Source organism: Leiobunum rupestre, chromosome 4 (genome assembly GCF_980474605.1).
Source record: "Leiobunum rupestre chromosome 4, qqLeiRupe1.1.hap1, whole genome shotgun sequence".
NCBI classification, from domain to species: domain Eukaryota; kingdom Metazoa; phylum Arthropoda; class Arachnida; order Opiliones; family Sclerosomatidae; genus Leiobunum; species Leiobunum rupestre.
In genome coordinates this window covers 45,475,451-45,498,374 of record NC_143387.1, presented here as the reverse complement: position 1 = coordinate 45,498,374, position 22,924 = coordinate 45,475,451, and the positions used below count along the sequence as shown (strand labels likewise).

The 22,924-nt window shown below is 35.7% G+C and overlaps 2 protein-coding genes across 3 annotated transcripts in view; both read left to right on the top strand.

Annotated features, from left to right (window-relative positions):
* LOC149947957 (uncharacterized) overlaps positions 1–22,924 on the top strand; it is a 534,917-nt gene that overhangs the window by 81,615 nt on the left and 430,378 nt on the right. The gene's annotated exons all lie outside the window — the stretch shown is intronic.
* LOC149947967 (inactive dipeptidyl peptidase 10-like) overlaps positions 1–22,924 on the top strand; it is a 178,273-nt gene that overhangs the window by 22,898 nt on the left and 132,451 nt on the right. The window contains exon 1 of one of the 2 annotated variants that reach the window (XM_090172412.1): positions 18,718–19,013. The exons of the other annotated variant lie outside the window; for it this stretch is intronic. Within the exon in view, the coding sequence (XP_090028538.1) occupies positions 18,900–19,013 (114 nt within the window). The 5' untranslated portion in view covers positions 18,718–18,899. Of the gene's footprint in view, positions 1–18,717; positions 19,014–22,924 lie in introns of those variants that run through there. 2 annotated transcript variants of the gene reach the window in all.

The window sequence follows — 22,924 nt, the reverse complement described above, 5'->3', positions numbered from 1 at the left end:
TTATCCATGCCTTGTATTCTTACCACCTCTCTTCTTTGTTCACCTCTGGATAATTAATAGAATGTTTAGCAAATAAGTAATCCAAAAATGTATATTAGTCCTTGTTGGTTCTTTTTCCATTTGGTCAGTCAATTGTTATTCCGCTAATCCGATGATTAAAATAAAATTAAGGTTGAGATTGATAATCTCCAACAAGATTCTACACAAAACGAGTTCAGCCGCGTGTTCATGGAAGCTTGTGTTTGAAAAATGAAAAGATTGAAATATTTAGCTTTAGCTTGAACTATTTTTTCGAATGTTAACGCTACTAGCAACAACGTTTCCTTTTCATGGAACTATGACCTCTATTTTAATGCATTAATGAAGCTTTTTCGTTATTATAAAAAAATACTTTTCATTTTCTCTTGTTCTTTTTGTTTTATTGCGCTGTAAATCGTTACTAGATTATAATTGGCTGACTACAGTTGATTGTAGACCATTGGACAGTAATCCCATTCGTCCGAATGTACCATTCAATCGAATTCCAATCGACCGAAAACCGCGTTTTGCGGGGTTTTCATTCAATATACTGTTAGTGATACATATTTAGATATCGTAGGTTACGTGACGATAGTATATCTAATTTGGACTAAACTATGTCTTCAATATTTATTATTTCGTACCGACGTGTATTTTTAGACCTTTTTCCCTTGAAATTTGATATTTTCCGGGTTTAATTTGGAAAATAACCTTGATAAGACCCGACGTGAAATAGTTGCCTACCATATCTAACCTAACCCAACCTAACCTGACCTAACCTAACCTAACCCAACCTGAACTAACCTAACCTAACCTAACCCAACCTGAACTAACCTACCCGAAGTGAAAACGAACCAGATTTAAATTTCCCATTCAACTGAATCCCGCCATGTTGGGCTATAAACAAAAATACTTTTCGGTTCAATGGGATTCGGTCAAACGGGATTCGGTCCAATAGTATACAACCACTACAGTTAAGTGTGCCGACGTCTCACGATAAAGTTTCGCTTTCGCGTGAAAATATCTAGGGGGATTTGATTGTTGCTAGACGCGCGAAAATATCTAGTTTCGCAAGCACCCACTAGAAGCGCAAACTCCCAGCGTTCTTGAAAATGGAAATGATTGTAGCTTGACCGTGTATTTTAAATTATTTCTAGCCCAAGAAAAAATTTATCAAGTTACGAGCGTTTGTGAAAACGCGGCTTTAGATTACATTTCCAAAGCGTTTTAAATTTGGCCTCACAGTTATCGAGCGAGTGGAGGCGATTCCCAGAACTTAAGTTCACGAAATTTACAACCGGTGGCGCCATTTCGACATTTTCACTGTGAAGAAAGGATGCAATAGAAATTTTACCCCAAGTGTCATACTTATGTTTAGTATCTTACTTTTGGTAATATGGATTTTCATTTATACTCATTCCTTTTCCGCGGATATTACCTGGGAGAATTAAAGAGTTTAGTAGTTCTGTCAAGGACACCAGGCGGGTTTAAGCCCTTGGGGGTTGAAGAATGCAATCTGATGACAGTTCGGTCGCAGTGCTCTTAATGTCCCTTCTTATTAGAAACGACTCTCGAAATCGAATTCTGCTGAAACTTATTAATATTTATAGGTTTATTGATTCTTACTCACAGTAGTGGTGAGTAGAACAGCAGAGATTATATCGCGTACCTTCGGATCAAATATTAAATGGAGAACGGTCCCAATTCATTCGAGGCAAATACAATTAGAATAATTAATCATATTCTTTAAAGACCCACAGAATCGTTTGAATATCAGAAATAGGCCTAGAAATATGGTAAATTACCATTGGATGTATCTTCTATACTTGTGACCAGGTATGGAAGGGGAAGAGTTATATCTGAAACTCGGGCGGAGTTTTTCAAATGATTCTGTGGCTCTTTAAAAAGCCCATGGTATGAGGCGTTTTGGTCGCAATTTCAGTTAGTATCCCTACGTAATATGATGTCATAACTGTGACGTAGACAAGGCGTTGGTTCTACCCGCCGCAACTTGGCCGTAGCTTTGAATGTACTTAATTTCCAACCCCTTCTACACTTTTACACAGTCTGACCCGCCTTACAAGTGAACTAGGCATTTTGGTCGTCATTTTATTTAGTCGCTCGACATGGGCTGAATTCCATGTTCTACCCCGCCCCCACCTGGGCGTAGGCTGAACTACGCTTAATTTCAAGCCCCTGCTAGACCCGCTCTGAGCCTTTGCATATTTTGATCCGTTCTTTGAAGTAGACGTCCGGGATGGTTAACTTTTATTCAATAAATAAAGCTCTCAAAATTATTCGTTAAACGTTTTGATCAAGTAATTTATATTTCTGTATTATCCGATTAATTTTTTGATAAATTTGTAAAATTAATCGAAAAAAACGACGTTTTTTTCGATAAAAAGCTAAATTTTTACGAATAATAAATATTTTTAATCATTTTCCGAAATATTAACCAGTAAATTTATTTGTTTACATTTTTTCCCCAAAAAAAATCAATTTAATCATCGATAATGATTAACCGTTACCGACCTCTACTTTGAAGGATTTCTGTTTAGACCACCGCGTCGTCGTGATACAGGGAAAAGCAATATTTCAGTTAGTTTACGCTTTATTTTAAAAATATCGAAAAGGGTTTTCGGGAAAAGAATATTCTTCGCGAAGAGTTTCGATCATTTTTCGCAAACTTTGAAAAGATAGAAGAGTGCGCCATTTAAAAAGTCCCATATAGAAATTCGATAATTCCGGACTCACCTTGAGCTAGCAACTGATACGAGACACCCGTTATTTTAGCGATCGTTAGCGGCGGTAATGGAGGGATAGGCGCTCTCGAGACATCCCTGACCGCCAACCAGAAGAAGGACGCGGATCCTTTGACTTCGAAAGAAGCGAGCGTATAGGTCGCGCTTGAATTCCGCAGAGACGTTTCGATGCTTGTTAAAGTTGACGGGCTGGTAATGGCCTTTGACGGCCGAGACCCGGACAACTCCGCGGAGAAAACGAAACCACGTTTTTCAGCTCTCCTTTTACTTTTATTCCGTGTCCTGTCGCGTGTTCGAAATCTCATTCCGCGCCGAAATCACAAAGTATTGGCTCGTTCTTATCAAATAAAATGTCGCGAGTACGTGTTCTATTGAATCTCTCGAAAACGTATTGCCAACATCAAATAAGGCCGACTGAAAAACAACACTTTGAAATGTTGAGAAACCCGCGATTCAGCGAAAAGATATTGTCAACCTTAATTCCAAAGCCTTAAGCGCAGAAATCACGATACACTAATCATTAAATCTGGGTTTCAATAGAAGGTATTGCCGTAATAGACCCGAAACAAAGACATTGTAGTGACATCTACGTTATAAAAGTAAATTAAATACTTTGAATTAGATTCTTAGTAATATTGTAAGAATTTTCTGTAGAGTATTTGTTAGGTTAAGGCTTTTTATACCCAAGGCATCTGTGCACGAATAGCTTGGGAGAGCGTTTGGGGGTCACGGAAGGTGGGCCTACCGACTGAAAAATAAGCCCGGTGTTCGCGGAATCACGGAATCACTGAATGAAAACTTAACGCGTAACGCGAATAACTTAATCGACATTAAATAATAACGACTTGTTAAGAATTGAAAATAAACTGCATTTAATTGAAAATATAAAGAGGGGTTTACAAAAATAGAATTAGTTAAAACTTGGTTTAAAAATCGCGGAAGGTCTCGAAAAGGGTTTCTCTCGGAATGAACAAAGGTGACGACTGACCCCAGCTTCGGAGCGGTCCTCGGGTTTTGTACCCTGGGAGTTGGTCCGCTGACGCACGGAGAAAAACTTTCCACGATTTCACCACGGAAAGAAACTGGGGACAATATTGGGGCTTTTCAACTATTCTTCGCTTCTCGAAGAATAAAAAAGGGGTCGTTAACAAAATTGTGGGAAAATACACTTAGAAAAAATAGAAATACCTTATAAACTTAAAAATGCATTCACAATGAAATAAACAAACTAAATACAAAAATTACGCAATCTTAGCGAAGATTTAACAGCATCACTCTATAGGCCCAAGTCATCTAGCGACTTTTATTGCCTTTAATTCGGTGGGCGGGTGAATGTTTTGAGAATGAGTAGAGCCAGCGTATTAAAAATTGAGCAGCTCGGCGCATTTTTCGGGAGTGTATGTCTTAAGTATTAATTTTAATTTATAAATCTCTAGGCGAAAACAAATCTCATGACATTAATAAATATGAGTATGTAACTGCCGGTTCGTTGTAGAACCGCGTAAACTAATGCAGGTTAATTGATGAGTTCGAAGCGCTATTTGTTGTAGGAAAAAATTGAAGCAAAACTAACTAATACCCAACTATCGCCTAGTGTCGAACCTAAATGTTTATTCCAACCAATGAAAGTTTGATAAAAAACAAGTCTTCTATTCTTGAACGATTTAATGGTTAATTTTTACATTTTTACCACAATTAGTCTCGCATCCAACGTTGAATTTGATCAATTTCTTTTAATTTTTTTTACTAACATCTTTAAGAAACAAGAACGGAATTCTTTAAGACCGATCTCACACGGTAAATTATCGCCGTATAATAGACGTTGCTGACCTTCTATTTAGCAGATTTCAGTTTCTAGATTTCGAAGCCATCTCTTAGATTTATTTCTGAAACGCTAATTAGCAGACGACAAAAAATCAGTCGCATTGTAAGATGGGATCCGTCTATTACAGCCTTGTAAATTTGTTCGTGACGGTGTTAGAATAAATCAGAACGAGGGTCACTATACGCGCGCCGAAGACACATTGTAGGTTCAAATTCCCGGTCCAAGGTAGCCGTGTATATAATTTGTAAGAGAATTGCCCCGCTGGGAATATTTTGTTGTTATGGCATTGGTCCATTCGTTTCCGAGTTTTGCCAGAGTCTGAACCTTAATGGTAATAGCTTCCCTACTTCGGAGAGGTCCCCAAATCCTAAATCATCGCGTATATAGAACTCAGCCAACACCAGGGTTTCTCTCTCTAATTCTCGCGAAATGAGTTTTCGGGGAATAGACTGGAACAGACTTAGATAATAGGTCGCCTTTTGCATTCGAATTCGCTTATTAATCAAAGGCTTAGTTGCCCGAGCTCGGATTTTGGTTTTTGGCATTTTTTCGTTCAAACACACACCGAGCTAGATTATGTCTAGAACTTATACTTTATTTCAGATTTATATTTCTTTAACCAAAATTTTAAGTGAAACTAATAGAACTAGAAAGAATAAGAACTTTGAATCGATTAAAGTTAATGTTGCACGAAGAATTCCCAAATGAAGTTTAAAGTTCTTTCAGAGAGTCGGAACTTATTGATCGTATCTACTTTTTAAATGTATGTTTGGCAAATACAATAAAGAAATTTTTACTGATACATGTATAAGATGTATGGATGTTATAACTATACTTCAAAAGCTGGTATTAATCGAGGTAAAGGTTTATAGCCTGAAATAAATACTTCATTTTTTTACAGGTTGTTCTGATTTTATAGCCTTTTTCTCAAAATCTATAAATTCTGGAAATCTGAAATGGGAAAAATCTTTGCAATTTGTAAATATCAGAAAAATCGTGGAATTTTTAACGGTTTTCGAAAAAGTTGTAAAGTGTACTCACAAACTTAAAATCAAGTTGGTTCGGTAAAGGATGTATTAGGTTATGACAAACACAAATTAAAGTTCGTATAGTGGCAAAAACGATATGCGTTAAAAAAGGAGTCTCCAAAAATGTCTACTGAGATAACCAAAGCATTTTTGACACTTCGGTTTCATAAAAAAAAATTATTTAGTATTTAAACTGCCACCTTTTTAATAGGTGTTTTTTATCTGCGTCACGAGCTTAAAAGGTTTTTAATACTTCATTGGTACGCGGGTTTCGCACGCGGGATTCAAATTCCGAAAGGTCTCGCGACTTCAGCGCGTACTCTCTAACTCCAAGAGCTACAGCTAAGTGACGTAGACAAAACATTGTCACATGACCTCCCGTTTTGTTTTGCAAACACCTATTTTAAAACCATCTTCGAAATTTACAAAAAATATTCCTAGTTATTCCCGTGAACAGTTAGGCAAGTCTAGTAAGTCCGTTTTTTCGAAGATACTATCCCAACACCACCCTATTCTCAGAGCTGTTCGTGACTTTGAAAATGACGACCACGTCAATCCTAGATTCCGCGGACATGGACATCAAAAAATTAATATGGTGTAACGATAATATAAGTCATATAAGAAACCTTATTTCATTTATTTTCAAAATTCCATTTCCCCCGCCCCCTTAGTCTTAAGAAACCTTATTTCATTTATTTTCAAAATTCCATTTCCCCCGCCCCCTTAGTCTTAAGAAACCTTATTTCATTTATTTTCAAAATTCCATTTCCCCCGCCCCTTAGTCTTAAGAAACCTTATTTCATTTATTTTCAAAATTCCATTTCCCCCGCCCCCTTAGTCTTAAGAAACCTTATTTCATTTATTTTCAAAATTCCATTTCCCCCGCCCCCTTAGTCTTAAGAAACCTTATTTCATTTATTTTCAAAATTCCATTTCCCCCGCCCCTTAGTCTTAAGAAACCTTATTTCATTTATTTTCAAAATTCCATTTCCCCCGCCCCCTTAGTCTTAAGAAACCTTATTTCATTTATTTTCAAAATTCCATTTCCCCCGCCCCCTTAGTCTTAAGAAACCTTATTTCATTTATTTTCAAAATTCCATTTCCCCCGCCCCCTTAGTCTTAAGAAACGTAAACGACGGTTGCCAAGCCTCCTATTAATATAAAGAGATATTGTTTAATTAGAGAGATTAAAATAATCTTAACGTCTCAAAGCTACGCGGTAGGCCCATTTACTCCGGCTTTTTATTGGCTGTTCGGGAAAGGAAAATAGTTTAATTTTCTACACTCTCATTGGCTGATTAAAATTCTTATTTCTTAATCATTGAGCCGAGAATCTGGATTTCGCGCGATGTTGATGAGATAATTTACATTAATTTAAATTAATTTTAGTAGATATTTATTATTATTGATAATGGTTTTCGTGATTTTTTGAATATGTGCCACAAAAAATTTAAGTTATATAAACAGAAAACACATTTATCAAATCTTCAAGTTTAGGCCTTAGCGTTTGACGGAAAAAATTATTTACCTTTTCTAGTCTCCATTGCATCTTGTTCATACAATTAATTTGTTCCAATCAACGATAAATTATCTATCGTCGATTGGAACAAATTAAAAGTATAATATTAATCAATAATTTCCAATAAAAATTTAATTGTTGAGCTTTAGAATTTTATTAACCGAGCTAGATCTATGCGAAGTTGTAGCAGACAACAGAAGAAATGACCTTGTTACGTCACGAACTTTAACCGGAAGAGAGTGGGCCTAATCTGCTAGAAGTCGTAAATGCGACCAATATTTTTTTTTTGTGAAAAGTGTCTTTCGAAAATGTAACACGCCCTCGCGGTAAATAATAGAGAGTTGTAGTTTTAAAATTGATGATTGGGGGCTACGAAAAAAGTTCCGTTATCTTTTTTAACAATTGCTCCAAGCTCATTGAATTCGATAATATAAATACTTATGAGCTTGTGTTCGAGCAACTCCGATTAAAGACGTGACAAGCTTAATATTCACCACCGTTCGCCATTCGTTAAAAAAACGACGTTAGATTTTTAAATTGCGGTCATGCTGCGCTAACAAGATGGTATCTCACCATCAACCATCACTGAACCCAGTATCAGAACACCTTTCCGCCACCGCCAGCAACTTTTCCGAACTTCAAAGAATGGTTTCGTACATGAATTAGACAATATACAGTGCATGGTGGACTTGGTGATATTAATTTAACTTTTAGAGAACTTTCAGGTGGACCCACTTGGGCCGCAGCTATCTTGTTCAATTGTGATTCAACCGCCAAATACTGAGATGATTATTGTACACATTACGTGGATCGGTTGATGCCTTTAAAGCATATGTATAATTGTTTTCATTAGAGTGTGCACACGCCACCGAATGTAGTTAAAATTAATATCCCGTCTAAGTTTATGTATAACTCTATGTCGGAATTATTTATAATTTTGTATTCTTATTAAATGTTTCATTTCTTGGCAACCCCCTAAAATTATTTTTCATTATTATTATCTCTATATTAAAATCTCCTACACAACTTTTTATTTTAACTACCGCTAACTCCGAAACGTTAAGCGAGTTAACACGGGGTGTTTATTTCAAATGTTAAGGTAACATTTCTAACATAAGCTTATGGGGCCTATAGTGTCCTCTTTTATGAAAAAAGTACTTAATAGAACACCCCCCTATATTTTCCTCTACAATGGAAGACACAGTCCTCGGCTACTTTGTCTCCGACCCTCGAGCAAGTATAAGAAGAGCATGCTCCGATTTGAATTTGTCAACATATTATGTCTGGAGTGTTCTTTATCGTCACAATTTTTATCTATTTCATGCCACTCGTGCACTTTTCACCAAGCACTTCACGATGGTTATAGTCAACTCAGATTGGATTTTTGTAATTGGTTCAGTACCCGTGAAAAATTGAGATTTCCTTCGTTTGCTGTGGAGTGATGGAAATCCGCTCTGGGGATTTCCTCACCACAACCAGGTCCAATTTCGCCTAAGCGTCTGGGCTGGTCTTCTAGGAGATCGCGTTATTGGATATTTTTTTACCGAATCGGCTAAATGGGCAGAACTACCTAGCATTTCTTCAGAATGAAGCTACAGATGCGTTGATCGATATTCCACACATTTGGTTCCAGCATGACGGAGCGTCAGCTCACCAGCAACGTTGATTACAAGGAACGGTCCAGTTCGATGACCTCCTAGGTCCCCAGATCTAAAACCACCCGACTTTTTCTTGTGGGAATTCGTAAAAAACCAAATTGATCCGACGCGAGCCACTAGCGAAGACGACTTGCCATATAATTATTGCATCGTTCCAGCTTATAGCTCCAGCTATGATCCTAAGTATATTTCAAACTATGCTTTATCGCGCGCAGACGTATATAGCAGTGGATGCTGGAATCATGAAACCTTATTTATTATAAGAACAGTACATTGTAATTCCTTCAGAAAGTTTAATTTACATAATGCTTTTGGAAAATTCATTATCATTAAAAACAAAAACGTTAGTTTTAAAAATGGTGATTGTTAACAAACATACATAGGTTTCAAAAGTATTGCCATCTACTACGAACTTTTTTTTGTCTTGACCGAATCAACTTTATTTTAAGTGTGCGAATACACTCTACAAAGTTTTTATTGAAAGTTTTCGTCTACCACCTAGTGGTCAAAAATTAATTTTTCTAAATCTGTGGAAAATAACACGATTTTTTTGAAATTTACAAATTGAAAAGATTTTTTCCAAGTGTATACATCTTGAAAACTTCCCATTCCCAATATATATAGTTTTTGAGAAAAATGCATGGGGCGAACAAATCAAAACACCATGTATAGAAAATGAATTAATAACCTCGATTAATACAAGATTTTGAAGTATACATTTCAGTTTTTACATTGATTTATATTATACGCTTCGCAATATCATATTCGAATACTTTTAAGGTACTACGAATAAATTACTTGGAAATTACGTTAAGATATCTACTCTAAGACCTAGTTTTCATTAGGCCAAAAACGCCACGTCGCGACGGTTAGCTTCGACGTAAAAAATCGCCGTTAAGCTTAATACAATATTTTTGCGTCCGCCTTAGCCATCGTCGGGTTTCTGTCCTTAAAGCGGACAAACGACGGAAGTAGTTTCTTATCCACAGAATTATATTTGAATTTGTAACCACGTGACTTATTTCGATGCAAAGTCAACTTAAATTTCCATTACAATGCAAATTATCCGCAACACTCTAAAATAGACTGAGTGAGAAATAATGTTTTATGAGAGCGCGAACGACAGGAAGGCCACTGTCCTTGTTGGGAACTGTTGTCGTAGTTCAGGCCAACTTCAATGAAACGCGAAACTCGCGACAGCTCCGCGCGACTCAATGCGAGTTAATTCGTTTCCGAGCAAACAGGCTGAAATGTATTTTACGGCCTGAAATTGAAAATAGGAAAACCAGAAGCAGAGCACACTGTGTCCTCGGGCAAACTCGACTCGTTTTTTCCCCACAGTAGCGCACACACATATATTATATATGTGCCAACTGCATGTCACGATAGGGCCTTTTTTCATTCCAAGTACCTTTTTTCGTTTCTCTTTCGAACTTTTCGAGTTGTTCGTTTTTTCGGGAAACTGCTTAAAGACGCGAATTCTTGGCGAGAAAAAACACGTAGCTTTTTTCACAATTTGAAAAAAAATTACAATGTTACGATGTGTGTTGGGGCATTTAGTTGAAATTAAATTGAAATAGATCGCCTACCTGTACATCCCTTAATGAATTAATTAATTAAGCTTAGACCTAAAAAACGAACGCAATGAAAGCGTTAATGTTTATAGTGGGCTAGTGGTAGCTTACCGCTTCACTTAATTAGTTTTAGACGAATTAATTTTCTGGCAACTTTATTGCGGTTTTACGTGGGGTATTTAGGCCACACTGTTAAATTTGCTCAAGAATCGTGATACACGACGATTTTTTAGTAGCATTTAAAGTTTGGTACATCCACCGTTGGCCAATGAATGATTTAATTAAATTTATCAATATATGCACGCGTATATGCATATCACAGTTTTAACTTTGGACGTATGCAAATTTCGTCGCAGTTGATTTAAATTATTCCAATATCCAATTTCGAAATTAAACGCGTAATATTATATCTATCTTGAAAATTAGAACTGACTACGGTATTCCTCGTCTATTCTGATAAGATTGATTTTCGAGTTCGAATGTTTGACGAAACTTCGGAGTTTGTCGTTTAATTAAATGCGAAATCAAACGTTTGAAGTGAAATTGTTAGATTTTTTCGTAGGAACTTTTTCAAAAAATAAACTTAATGAAAAATAGAAGGAACTGTATTTTTGCCTCGAGCACTTGAAAAAATATTGGGAATATAAATTTAAAGGTCTTCAAAGAGAGACCTCCGGAAAATAATTAGAAATTGCTCTCTTTGTAATTTCTAAACGAAGTATGGATACCTTGAAGTACTCTTAAATTCTTTAAAATATTAGGTTTCCAAATATATTAGAATAATTTTTGACTTGGGTTGGAATTTTTCAATAAGGTATATATAAAAACACTTTTTCTACGTTTTGTAATTAAAATTGCAAGATACGTTCACAGGATTCCTAATCTAAATAGCTTTAAAATGGCTTTTTTCTCGAAAATTTTAAAAGGGAAAGTTGTTACAATATTTTAAAAATGTATAACATAACCCTCCTACGTATTGTAATGGCATTAATAGGCCCCAGAAATAAATGAACCTAAGTTATCGAAATAGCGCTGAGAATTGGAGGGCGTGTTCCTTATGAAAAAACAAAAACGTTTTTTTTCTCGCAAAATTTCAAATTCGAGGTCAGAATGTAACTTCATAAGGAAAACGCCTCCAGCATGGGGAGTATAGCAGTCTGATAACTTCGGTTCATTTACTTTTTTAGCCGCTAGATGACTTGGATGTTAGCCTAGCTAGCTAGGTAGTTAGCTTAATTTGTCAACGGTAGTTGGTAGACCAACATCGATGAGAAAGTTATAGAGCATATTTGAAAACTGATGTATCTTTCATTATGAGGTGGAATAAATATTTTTTTCACGTAGATTTTTTAAAATATTGAATTGATCAGCATTTCATTTTAAAGAAACCAAAGCTAAAAATTAAAACACATTTTATTAATTTTTATATTAGGTTCGGTAAAACCTCCTTGAATTGCGATAAAGATAAATAATTGACCAAAAAGGCAACATTTTGAAATTTCGATTAAACATTTGTGTCGACCTGCTTAGGGTAGATTCATATGCCCAACCCAAGAAAAAAAGTTAAATTAGGTTTATTTTTGTTATTGTTCATAAATTATTATTGTTAAGTGACTCAGTTATGTATTCTTTTGTAGATTTATTGTTTTGTTTAGGTTATTAGATTAGATTAATTTAAGTTAAAATCTTTTATCGTTACTTTGAGGTTTTATACGTTTTTTTATAAGAAAAATTTAAAAAAAAGTAGCGAAAGTTGTACGACATTCTTTAGGCCGATTTCAGATGTATTTTTTGTGCAGCAGGACGGTGCTCATCTCATTATATGAATCAGATGGTAGTATTGCGATTAATTATTGCTTTAATGAAATGTTTGCCATTTTGGTTTCATTAAAAATAGTCTTTTGTGAAATGCTGAAACATTAAATTCTACGAAATCCGTGGCTTCCTCCCTTTAGGATGGATAAAAAGTGTATATTACGCAGTAGTTCAATCTATACTAACTTATGGCCTAATTGCGTGGGGCAGTACTTTTAAATTTATTATTGAACCTTTCGAAATTATCCAAAGAAAAATCATAAGAATATGCTTACGTAGAAATATTTTCGAACATAAAATAAATTTATATAATGACTTTAATGTCTTCTCCATAAGACAACTATACGCAAAAACAATCCTAATGTATACCTTTGTTAAACGTGATAAACTCTTGAACCATAATGTCTACACTACCCGTTCGGTTTCAGATGATAATTTAAACATAGAAAGAAAAATAAAAGCTCTAGGTCAAAAAACTCCATTCTATCTTGGATCCAAGCTTTACAATATTTTAGATAAAGATATTAAATCTTGTAACAATTTTTATATATATAAAAAAATAACTATATGGTTGGAAAACTATGGTTACAGGAATTTGTATGATTTTTTGAGTTTTTGATTAACCGTTACTTTACTTAACTTTATTTTGTCTTTTCTTTTCTTCCATTAATTATATTTAACTCATTATGTAACTAAGAACTCTAACTTAATTGTAGCACACAAAGGTCATGACGATTATTGTTCACATGTTTGTATTATTATCTTATTTTTTCTTTTTTTCTTTTCCCCCCACCACGCACAAGCTATTGCTTATGTGGATAATGGGGTGATGTATGTAAGCGTAAATAGTTTTCACAAATGTATTAACTTGTGTCATCAATAAATTATTATTATTATTATTATTATTAGACCAGACGTCCATTTTAATCAGTTTGTTCACAAGGCTAACGGAAACGTTATTACCTCCGAGTACAAACCTTTGTTCATGACCTCATATCATATTTCCAAGTACAAGCCCTTATTAATGAACTCATATAATACCTCCAAGTACGGCTATTTTTTCATAACCTCATATCACACCTCCAAGTACGGCTCTTTCTTCATACCTCCAAATACGGACCTTCATTACTGACCTCAAATCATATCTCGAGTACGAACCTTTATTAATGACCTCATATCACATCTCCAAGTACAAGCCCTTATTAATGACCTCATATCATACCTCCAAGTACGGCTATTTTTTCATAACCTCATATCACACCTCCAAGTACGGCTCTTTCTTCATACCTCCAAATACGGACCTTCATTACTGACCTCAAATCATATCTCGAGTACGAACCTTTATTAATGACCTCATATCACATCTCCAAGTACAAGCCCTTATTAATGACCTCATATCATACCTCCAAGTATGGCTATTTTTTCATAACCTCATATCACACCTCCAAGTACGGCTCTTTCTTCATACCTCCAAATACGGACCTTCATTACTGACCTCAAATCATATCTCCGAGTCCGAACCTTTATTAATGACTTCATATCACATCTCCAAGTACGAATTACCATTATTATTGCTTCATATCTCAACTCGAAGTACGACCTTTTGTCATGTCCTCATATCATACCTGGAAGTACGAATATTTTTTTTCATAAGCTCATATCGTACTTCTAAATACGGGGCTTCATTAATGACCTCATATCATATCTGAAAGTAGAACCTTTATTCACTACCTCATATCACATCTCCAAGTACGGCTGTTTTTTCATAACCTCATATCACACCTCCAAGTACAAGCCCTTATTAATGACCTCATATCACACCTCCAAGTACGGCTGTTTTTTCATAGCCTCACATCACACCTAAAAGTACAAGCCCTTATTAATGACCTCATATCACACCTCCAAGTACGGCTGTTTTTTCATAACCTCATATCACACCTCCAAGTACGGCTCTTTCTTCATACCTCCAAATACGGAACTTCATTACTAACCTCAAATCATATCTCCGAGTACGAACATTTATTAACGACTTCATATCACATCTCCAAGTACGAATTACCTTTATTATTGCTTCATATCTCAACTCGAAGTACGACCTTTTTTCATGTCCTCATATCATACCTGGAAGTACGAATATTTTTTTTCATAAGCTCATATCGTACTTCTAAATACGGGCCTTTATTAATGACCTCATATCATATCTGAAAGTAGAACCTTTATTCACTACCTCATATCACACTTCCAAGTACGACTATTTTGTCATGACCTCATATCATACCTCCAAGCTCTAACCTTTATTTATGACCTCATAAGTGAAAAGTGGAAATTTCTTAACCCAACCATATTTACATTTACATTTTCGAGTATGCTGTACTCGTTGACTCGGTATTTTTATCATCGAAACGTATTGTCTATACCACCAACAAAATAAAATTTTCAAAATCGTGAAAGCATTTTAAATTTAAAAGTTGGCAAATTAGATGGTACCTAACCAAATAAACCCTGATATTTCCACAATTCCGTCTTGTATAGAAAATTCAGATACTCAGTTTCTAACTCCCCGTAATCAGTGTACAAGCCGGTAGCTTTGACTGTATTAATGTGATTACCTAACTGATTACAGATTAAGCATTACCAAAGCCTGTAATCAGTTTAACTGGGTGAAAACTCGGGACTACTCCTTCCGCGTTGAGTTTGTAAGTTCTCTCCCCACTGGTTTAAGGGGTTTTCCCCCGAGTTCTCCGGTTTCCCCTTCCATAAAAACTTGTAGAGGTTAACGGTAATAGTTAGTGTAGGGAGCTGTTGGCTCACGTGGTTTGTAGGGCTTGCTACCACCCTCCTACGCAATGTAACTCGGCCACCTGTTTAAAGGCATAATAAGTCGCTAGATGACTTGGGCCTAAGGTGGTGCCTTGGGTATTAGCCTAGCTAATTATTATTATTATTATTAATATGCCTGTAATCGGTGGGCAGAATTTTAGGAAGTGGTTAACCCCTCGGTTTTCAAGAAGTCGGCTGCCTTCACATTTCGTAATTAATAAGTTATAATTAAATAGACCATCCCGAATTACCCCACTCTCTCGTAGACGTATCTTAAGAAAAATGTCTAAAAACGATCTAAATTACCACTTTTAGAGAGTCGTAAATAATTTGAAAATGCAAACTGGCCACTACAGCGTTCTAAGGAATGAGTTAATCTTGGTTTGCTCGCATTAGGCTTATTTGTGCGTCAAGTTAACTTGAATTTCATTGCCATAAGTTGGAGAGACTCTCTCCAACTTATGGCAATGAAATTCAAGTTAACTTTTTATAAATTACCATTTAAAGCTGTATTAAAGGTCAAAATTATCATCATTATAATATTCTTAATCGGGCTTAAGGTGAATTTGGTTTCGCTCTAGCCTGGAAATAAAGTAAAGACATGTTGAGAACTAAAAGAAAAAATTATTGATTTTTTTGGTATAAATTGAATCTCTTCTCGCAACGGGTCAGTGATTTTTAATTAATTCTTTTTTGGTACCGTAACTGCCTTCAAAATGATCAGTTGTCTTTAAGATAACTCTCACTCCCTCGTACATACAGAATGGACTAAATGTAGCAACGGTTCCCAATTTTATCGACTACGGGATTACGTCAACTTGTTTCTTTTCCGACGTCTCTGAAATTCTCTAATCGATAGCCCTTGCATTTTCTAGTTTTCCTCAAGTGTTTATAGAGGTTAATCTATATGAGTTAGGTTGCTATATGAGTTAGGTTGCTATATGAGTTAGCTTTCTATATGAGTTAGCTTTCTATATGAGTTAGCTTTCTATATGAGTTAGCTTTCTATACGAGTTAGCTTGCTATATGAGTTAGGTTGCTATATGAGTTAGGTTGCTATATGAGTTAGGTTGCTATATGAGTTAGGTTGCTATATGAGTTAAGTTGCTATATGAGTTACCTTGCTATATTAGTTAGCTTGCCATATGAGTTAGCTTGCCATATGAGTTAGGTTGCCGCATGAGTTAGTTTGCTATATGAGTTAGGTTGCTATATAAGATAGCTTGCTATATGAATTAGGTTTATATATGAGTTAGGTTGCTATAAGAGTTAGGTTGCTATATGAGTTAGGTTGCTATATGAGTTAGGTTGATATATGAGTTAGGTTGATATATGAGTTAGGTTGATATATGAGTTAGGTTGCTATAAGAGTTAGGTTGCTATAAGAGTTAGTTTGATATAAGAGTTAGTTTGATATAAGAGTTAGGTTGCTTTATGAGTTAGTTGCTATATGAGTTAGGTTGCCATATGAGTTAGCTTGCCATAGGAGTTAGGTTGCCGTATGAGTTAGGTTGCTATATGAGTTAGCTTGCTATATAAGATAGCTTGCTATATGAATTAGGTTGCTATATGAATTAGGTTGCTATATGAGTTAGGTTTATATATGAGTTAGGTTGCTATATGAGTTAGGTCGATATATGAGTTAGGTTGCTATATGAGTTAGCTTACCATATAAGTTAGCTTTCCATATGAGTTAGCTTGCCATATGAGTTAGCTTGCCATATGAGTTAGCTTGCCATTTGAGTTGGGATGCTTTATGAGTTAGCTTTCCATATGAGTTAGCTTGCCATATGAGTTAGCTTGCCATATGAGTTAGCTTGCCATATGAGTTAGCTTGCCATTTGAGTTGGGATGCTTTATGAGTTAACTTGCTATATAAGTTAGGTTACTAATGTATTAACCTAAAATTGCTTGGAAAATGTACCTTATGTTTGAGACGATTTTTGGGCAATGACCCTTGAGAACCGTTACTACGCTTACATTTGTGTGTCCCAAGTGTTCATACCTCTTATGGAGATGCAACTCTCCACCGTCGCATAAGTTAATAGGAGGAGTCTGGAAATCATGACATATTTTAATTCATTTCGGACAAAATCGGTGTCGCTGCAATCGATTTCCGACCACGTCGCGCTCGCGCCTAGCGCTAGTTGAACGAAATTTATGAAGCGCCTCGCGAACACAGCGGAGCTACCAATCTAGACCAGCGCGTGTACCATCTCGAAAATCGAGAGTAGCGAGTCCCTTTAGATTATTGGTTCACTGTGTTTGTGAAAGTCGTAAAACCCACCTTCATTTTATATGGAGCGTGAGCTCGGAAACCAGCAACGCGAAGGCCAATAAATGTCTACCGTTACGCAATTTGGTTCAAAACATCGATAATGCCTCGATGAGAATTGCCATTTTGTCTACCAGTTGTCCAAAGCAGTATACGCGAAATAGTAACGTTAGCCCGTCATAGGTCTAATTTCGCCATCTTCCAAAGTAGGCTACATTCCCTTGTATTATAGCTCCCCTGATTAATGTTCGCGTATTAAGCTTAAGGAAAGTATCACACGAGGGAAAAGCAGCTGACGTCGAAATTTCCATAACGAGTAAACACCGCGTAATTATTACCACAAGAAATACCGAAACATATAAATAAGGGAAATTAAATAAATAAACAAAACTTTCGCGAAAGTTAATTGTTAACGAAAAAAATAAAATAAAAAAATAATATTGTATAACTACAATTGATGTCACGTATTTGATACGGAATTCATTAATGATAGTGACCGTCGCGAATCGCGTGCTGGACGTTGAGCCTGGCGCCACCGATACAACGCCGCCGCCGCCGCCGATATTTTTTCTGGCGTCAAGCCATTTACTTTTCGGCGCGCCACCGATACAACGCCGCCGCCGCCAATATTTTCTCTGGCGTAGAGTCATTTACTTTTCGGCGCGCCGCCGATAAATTTTGATCCCGCCGCCGAATTGTTTTTGAGATTTTCTCTGTAACTTTTTATTTTCTTCAAAACATTTTTTTTTTAAATTTAATGCTACCCAAATCAAATTGGCTCTATGCTCTAGAACGAACGAAATATATATTTCCGCGGTAGAAAGACGACCAACGCAACGAGCTTAATTTAATAGCTCTATTTCGGTTGGGGGGTGTTGTGGGGTCTTTACAACAGCCGCGGCAGCTCCCGTTGAAGGACCTCCCCTTTCACGCGCGTTTTGTCCCGAACAACTCGAACGGACGTTAGTAGACGGCCTTATACGGCTAAATTGTCGATCGGAGCGAGCGAAATCCGACAAATCAAGCGAATTTACTCTGGCTAGACGCTCTGCGGGATAATCTTCGTCGAAATGATCTCGATTATGGGTTATTAAGTCTCTTTCAGGCCGATATAGCTCGAATCAACACATCGGGGTTCCGGTGAGTTTTCGTCTAACAGAGCGAAGCTGTCGCTTAGCGGGCTATACGCGTTAATTCCCGAGTTATTTCGCGGCAAAAGGCGAGGCGCGCGAAAGGCCAGATCGCTAAAGCGCCTCACGGCGCCGGCGTATGAAACGGACCTCCGCTCGCATCTCCGTCATCTCCCGGAATCCTACGGAGATCACGTGGTACTCTTTATTTCTCGGGCGCGTGCTGCTTGTCCCTAGTCAGCGACGAAACAATTCGACAAACGCCACCGAACATTGCAGCTTGACGGAATCTCAGCCCGAAAAACAACCACGCGAGTATAAGAAGGCGCGAGCGTCAAAGTCGTCGTTCAACTTCATTTATACCCGCGAAACGTTATATTAATCGAACGCGATTAAAGAAAAAAAGAACGTTGAAAATAGTAATAAGAACAAGTTGTTGGAATATTTCGCGTCGGCAGGTTATCTGAAATAGAAGATGAATTACAGCGCTTCTACCACGGCCAATGTGCCGCAGAAAAATAACGGTGGTTCAATGGAGAAACTGAAGGCGAGCAACTTACCTCCGGGTCTTCCCGAAGATCTCATAGCGGTAAGCTCCTTCGCAACTTTGTTTGCCCATTATATCAAGGGAGATTTTGCGGGAATTGAGATCCCGCAACCGCTTATAAGAGGATTTTCTCCTTATCCCGCGAGATGGTCTACCGCGATGTTTAAGATGCTCGTTTAATTTGGGATACATCTTCCGATATATAGTTAGCTTATCCCCCTTCAAAGTGTCCAGTTTAACCTTTAAAGTGTCGAGTTTAACCTTTAAAGTGTCGAGTTTAACCTTTAAAGTGTCGAGTTTAACCTTTAAAGTGTCGAGTTTAACCTTTAAAGTGTTGAGTTTAAACCGTACGTGTACGACTCAATTTAACGGGTATTAGGGTGGTCTCGATTTAATCGGTTTTCGAATCTAACTTTATTACCTCATTCGTTCAGAGTAATCGGGTTGTCAATATTATTGAATGCAAAATAATTAAGGTTTAGCTATAGCGCTTTCTATTAAATGTATCCATTACGTAAGGTGTAAATTATGTATAATAATTTGAAATTATTTAAATTGTAAAATACTTTCATTATGTTTACAACCTTATATTAAAATATAAAAGTGAAAAATCTATATAGGTATCTCTTCTTGCTTGTTCCATTATATACGACATAATTAAATGAATAAATATATTCAATAAAATAATTCGGAGACTGTACATAATTTTGTTTCTAAAGTGAAATTTATTTCAAATAACGTTAGTCAGGATGAGTGTTAAATAAGTTTTAATAAGTAATAATACGGTTAAAACGAAATAAAAGATCCAGATAATGTATATTAAAAAAAAGACGACTAGTTTCGCCAAACCCGTTCGGGGGTTCATCGGGTCTATTTATAATATTAAGTAATAAGTGATAAAATCAGTCGTGTAACGCAATTTGCAGGAAGAGCTTAATCTTTATTTGAATCTCTATCTCATTCCATGTAACGTTAATTGATTCTTCCCCGAACATCGTCGGAAACGATGTATGATAAAAATGGTCCCTACCAAATCGAACTAAACTGGAGCTCTCCCTGATTCAACGCGATATAAAATGTTTTCGAAATCAATTTATCCCTCCCTCAAAATGTTCGAGTTTTTTCAGCGCACCTAAAATGAGCCGATTCGATTATAAACTTATAGAAAAATTCGCGGTCGTTAAATGAATCGCGCCTAAAAAAAGTAAACTCTCCCTTAAACGTTTTCGATTATCGGGTAGACTCCACAGAAAATCCTTTCATTAAATTGTCTCATCAGAGTTTTCCAATATATTTCATTTTAAAAGAAACTCGAAATGCGGTTGGATAATGGCATCTCGATAGATTTACTTTGGATTTGTTATTCATTGAGTTTTAAATTAAAAAATTGGAAGGTATAATTTACAAATTTTGATGGGCAATTGATTTTCGCCATTAACTCGCACGTTTTTCTAACGATAGGCGAAAACACGTACAATTTTACGGTTTTAAGAAACTACCTAACTAACTTTAGGTCCTCTCAAAATTTCGGAAATTTAAATTTTAAAATCATATTAACTTTACAAGTTACTTGAAACTTTGCTATTAAGTCGAAAGATATTAAAAAAAATTAGGTTCTATAACGTAGTTCAAATCAACAGAATGTTATGTTTCGTTGTTTCTCTTCGCTTGTTCCGGGATTTCGCAGTAGAGTAAGAAGAGTAAGGTTATGTAGTAATTTTACTCCGATTCTGTGGTGGAGAATAGTTTGAGTCGGAGTTAAAACGTTCTTCCAAAATGGCTGCATGTGGCCTTTTTAGCAGCTATTTGATCAAGGTAAATGTTAGATATCACATTGTGATCAAAATTATTTGATCAAGAAATATTAGGTAAAATTCTGATATAATGTTATTTGATCAAGAAATATTAGGTAAAATTCTGATATAATGTTATTTGATCAAGAAATATTAGGTAAAATTCTGATATAATGTTATTTGATCAAGAAATATTAGGTAAAATTCTGATATAATGTTATTTGATCAAGAAATATTAGGTAAAATTCTGATATAATGTTATTTGATCAATAAATATTAGGTATAATTCTGATATAATGTTATTTGATCAAGAAATATTAGGTAAAATTCTGATATAATGTTATTTGATCAAGAAATATTAGGTAAAATTCTGATATAATGTTATTTGATCAAGAAATATTAGGTAAAATTCTGATATAATGTTATTTGATCAAGAAATATTAGGTAAAATTCTGATATAATGTTATTTGATCAAGGAAAATGTTAAATCATCGGGATTAAATATTATTTGATGAAGAAATATTGGATAAAATTCTGATCAAATATTATTTGATGAAGAAATGTTGGATAAAATTCTGATCAAATATTATATTATCGACAAATATTGGATAAAATTCTGATCAAATATTATTTTATCGATAGATATTGGATAAAATTATAATTTAAAATTATTTCATGAAGAAATATTGGATAAAATTCTCATCAAATATTATTTGATTAAGAAAGTTTGGATAAAATCGAGATAAAATATTATTTGGTGAAGTAAAATCGGATCAAATAAAGTGAATTGTTAGAATTTATAAAATTTCGTTCTCATAAATTCTGGCTAGCAGACGTCAAAATCCGATTTACTCCTTTACACCTCCTTTTCAAAAGGAGTAAAAAGAGTAGCCCTGATACTCCGGAACCAGCGAAGAAAAGATTTTAGGCTAAAAAGAGTACACTTTTAGTGCGAGAACAGGCGAAAAGAAACCACCTGTTATGTTTATAATTTATCCGGCTATTGAATTTATCAACTAATTTTCAAATATGTAATGTTTTTATCGGTCTTTATAATTAATTTGGTGTCATCCGCGAGACTGCGGCGGGGCTCGCCATTGACACTTTCTAAAATTAGTTTTTATTTATGCTCGGCTTAATTTCATTAAGCCTTCGAAGTCCAGCCCGTTGGAGTCTCGCAGTTGTCTGCCTCGCTCCGTTGTGTTTTGAAGGTTTCCGACAACATCCTACGCGCTAATCTTAAATTAAAATTTATCCTCGCGCAAACTGAACGCGCTTATATTAAATTACCGAAACTACATAAAGGTATAACGAAGTTTGAAAAGTGAGCGCGCATTTGGGGGTAAATAATTTTAAAGATTCTAAAGTGGAATGCATAATGGATGAAAACCAAGGGTAAAACTGTTCATTCTTAAGCGCTCCTCGGTTACAACGGGCACTCTCGATTTTTCAAAATTATTTAAATTTAAAAAGGTGCCTATTTAACTTTAAAGCACAAATTGTGGCCAGTAAATAATTTATTCGCCCGACAGTTTAAATTATTTATCAATTGTTGGTTTATTTAACTCGCTTTTTTTATTACAAAAAATAAAAGCTATTAAACTGTTAAAAAAAATTGTTCTAATTTGAACAAATCGCCGTTCAGAAGGTTGTACCTGTAACAGAACGCCATTTGGTTCTAATATGAACCAAAAATATTAGTTCGATAAAGAACGATGGTTGATGGTTTATTATTGAACTTAGATGGTATATATTGAACAAACCTTCTTTGTTAAAATTATAACGTTTTGTCGTTCGCGGTGGAACGCTTTGTCGTTCGCCGTGGATCATTTTCTCGTTCGCCGCGGAACGCTTTGTCGTTCGCCGTGGATCATTTTCTCGTTCGCCGTGGAACGCTTTGTCGTTCGCCGTGGATCATTTTCTCGTTCGACTTGGAATGTTTTATCGTTATCCAATACAAAGAGTACATAAAGTTATTGCTTTCAAAATCATAGCTCATGTCCCCAACCGGTGGTTCATCATGCTAAATTAATAAAAGTAACCTAACCTAACCCATTGCCCACCGAAAAGGAAAACCAGGCCTAAAACTAGATAATTTGCATTCAGTTTCAACTCAACTACAACCATCTTAATAAGCTTAAAATATCTACCACGAAAGTT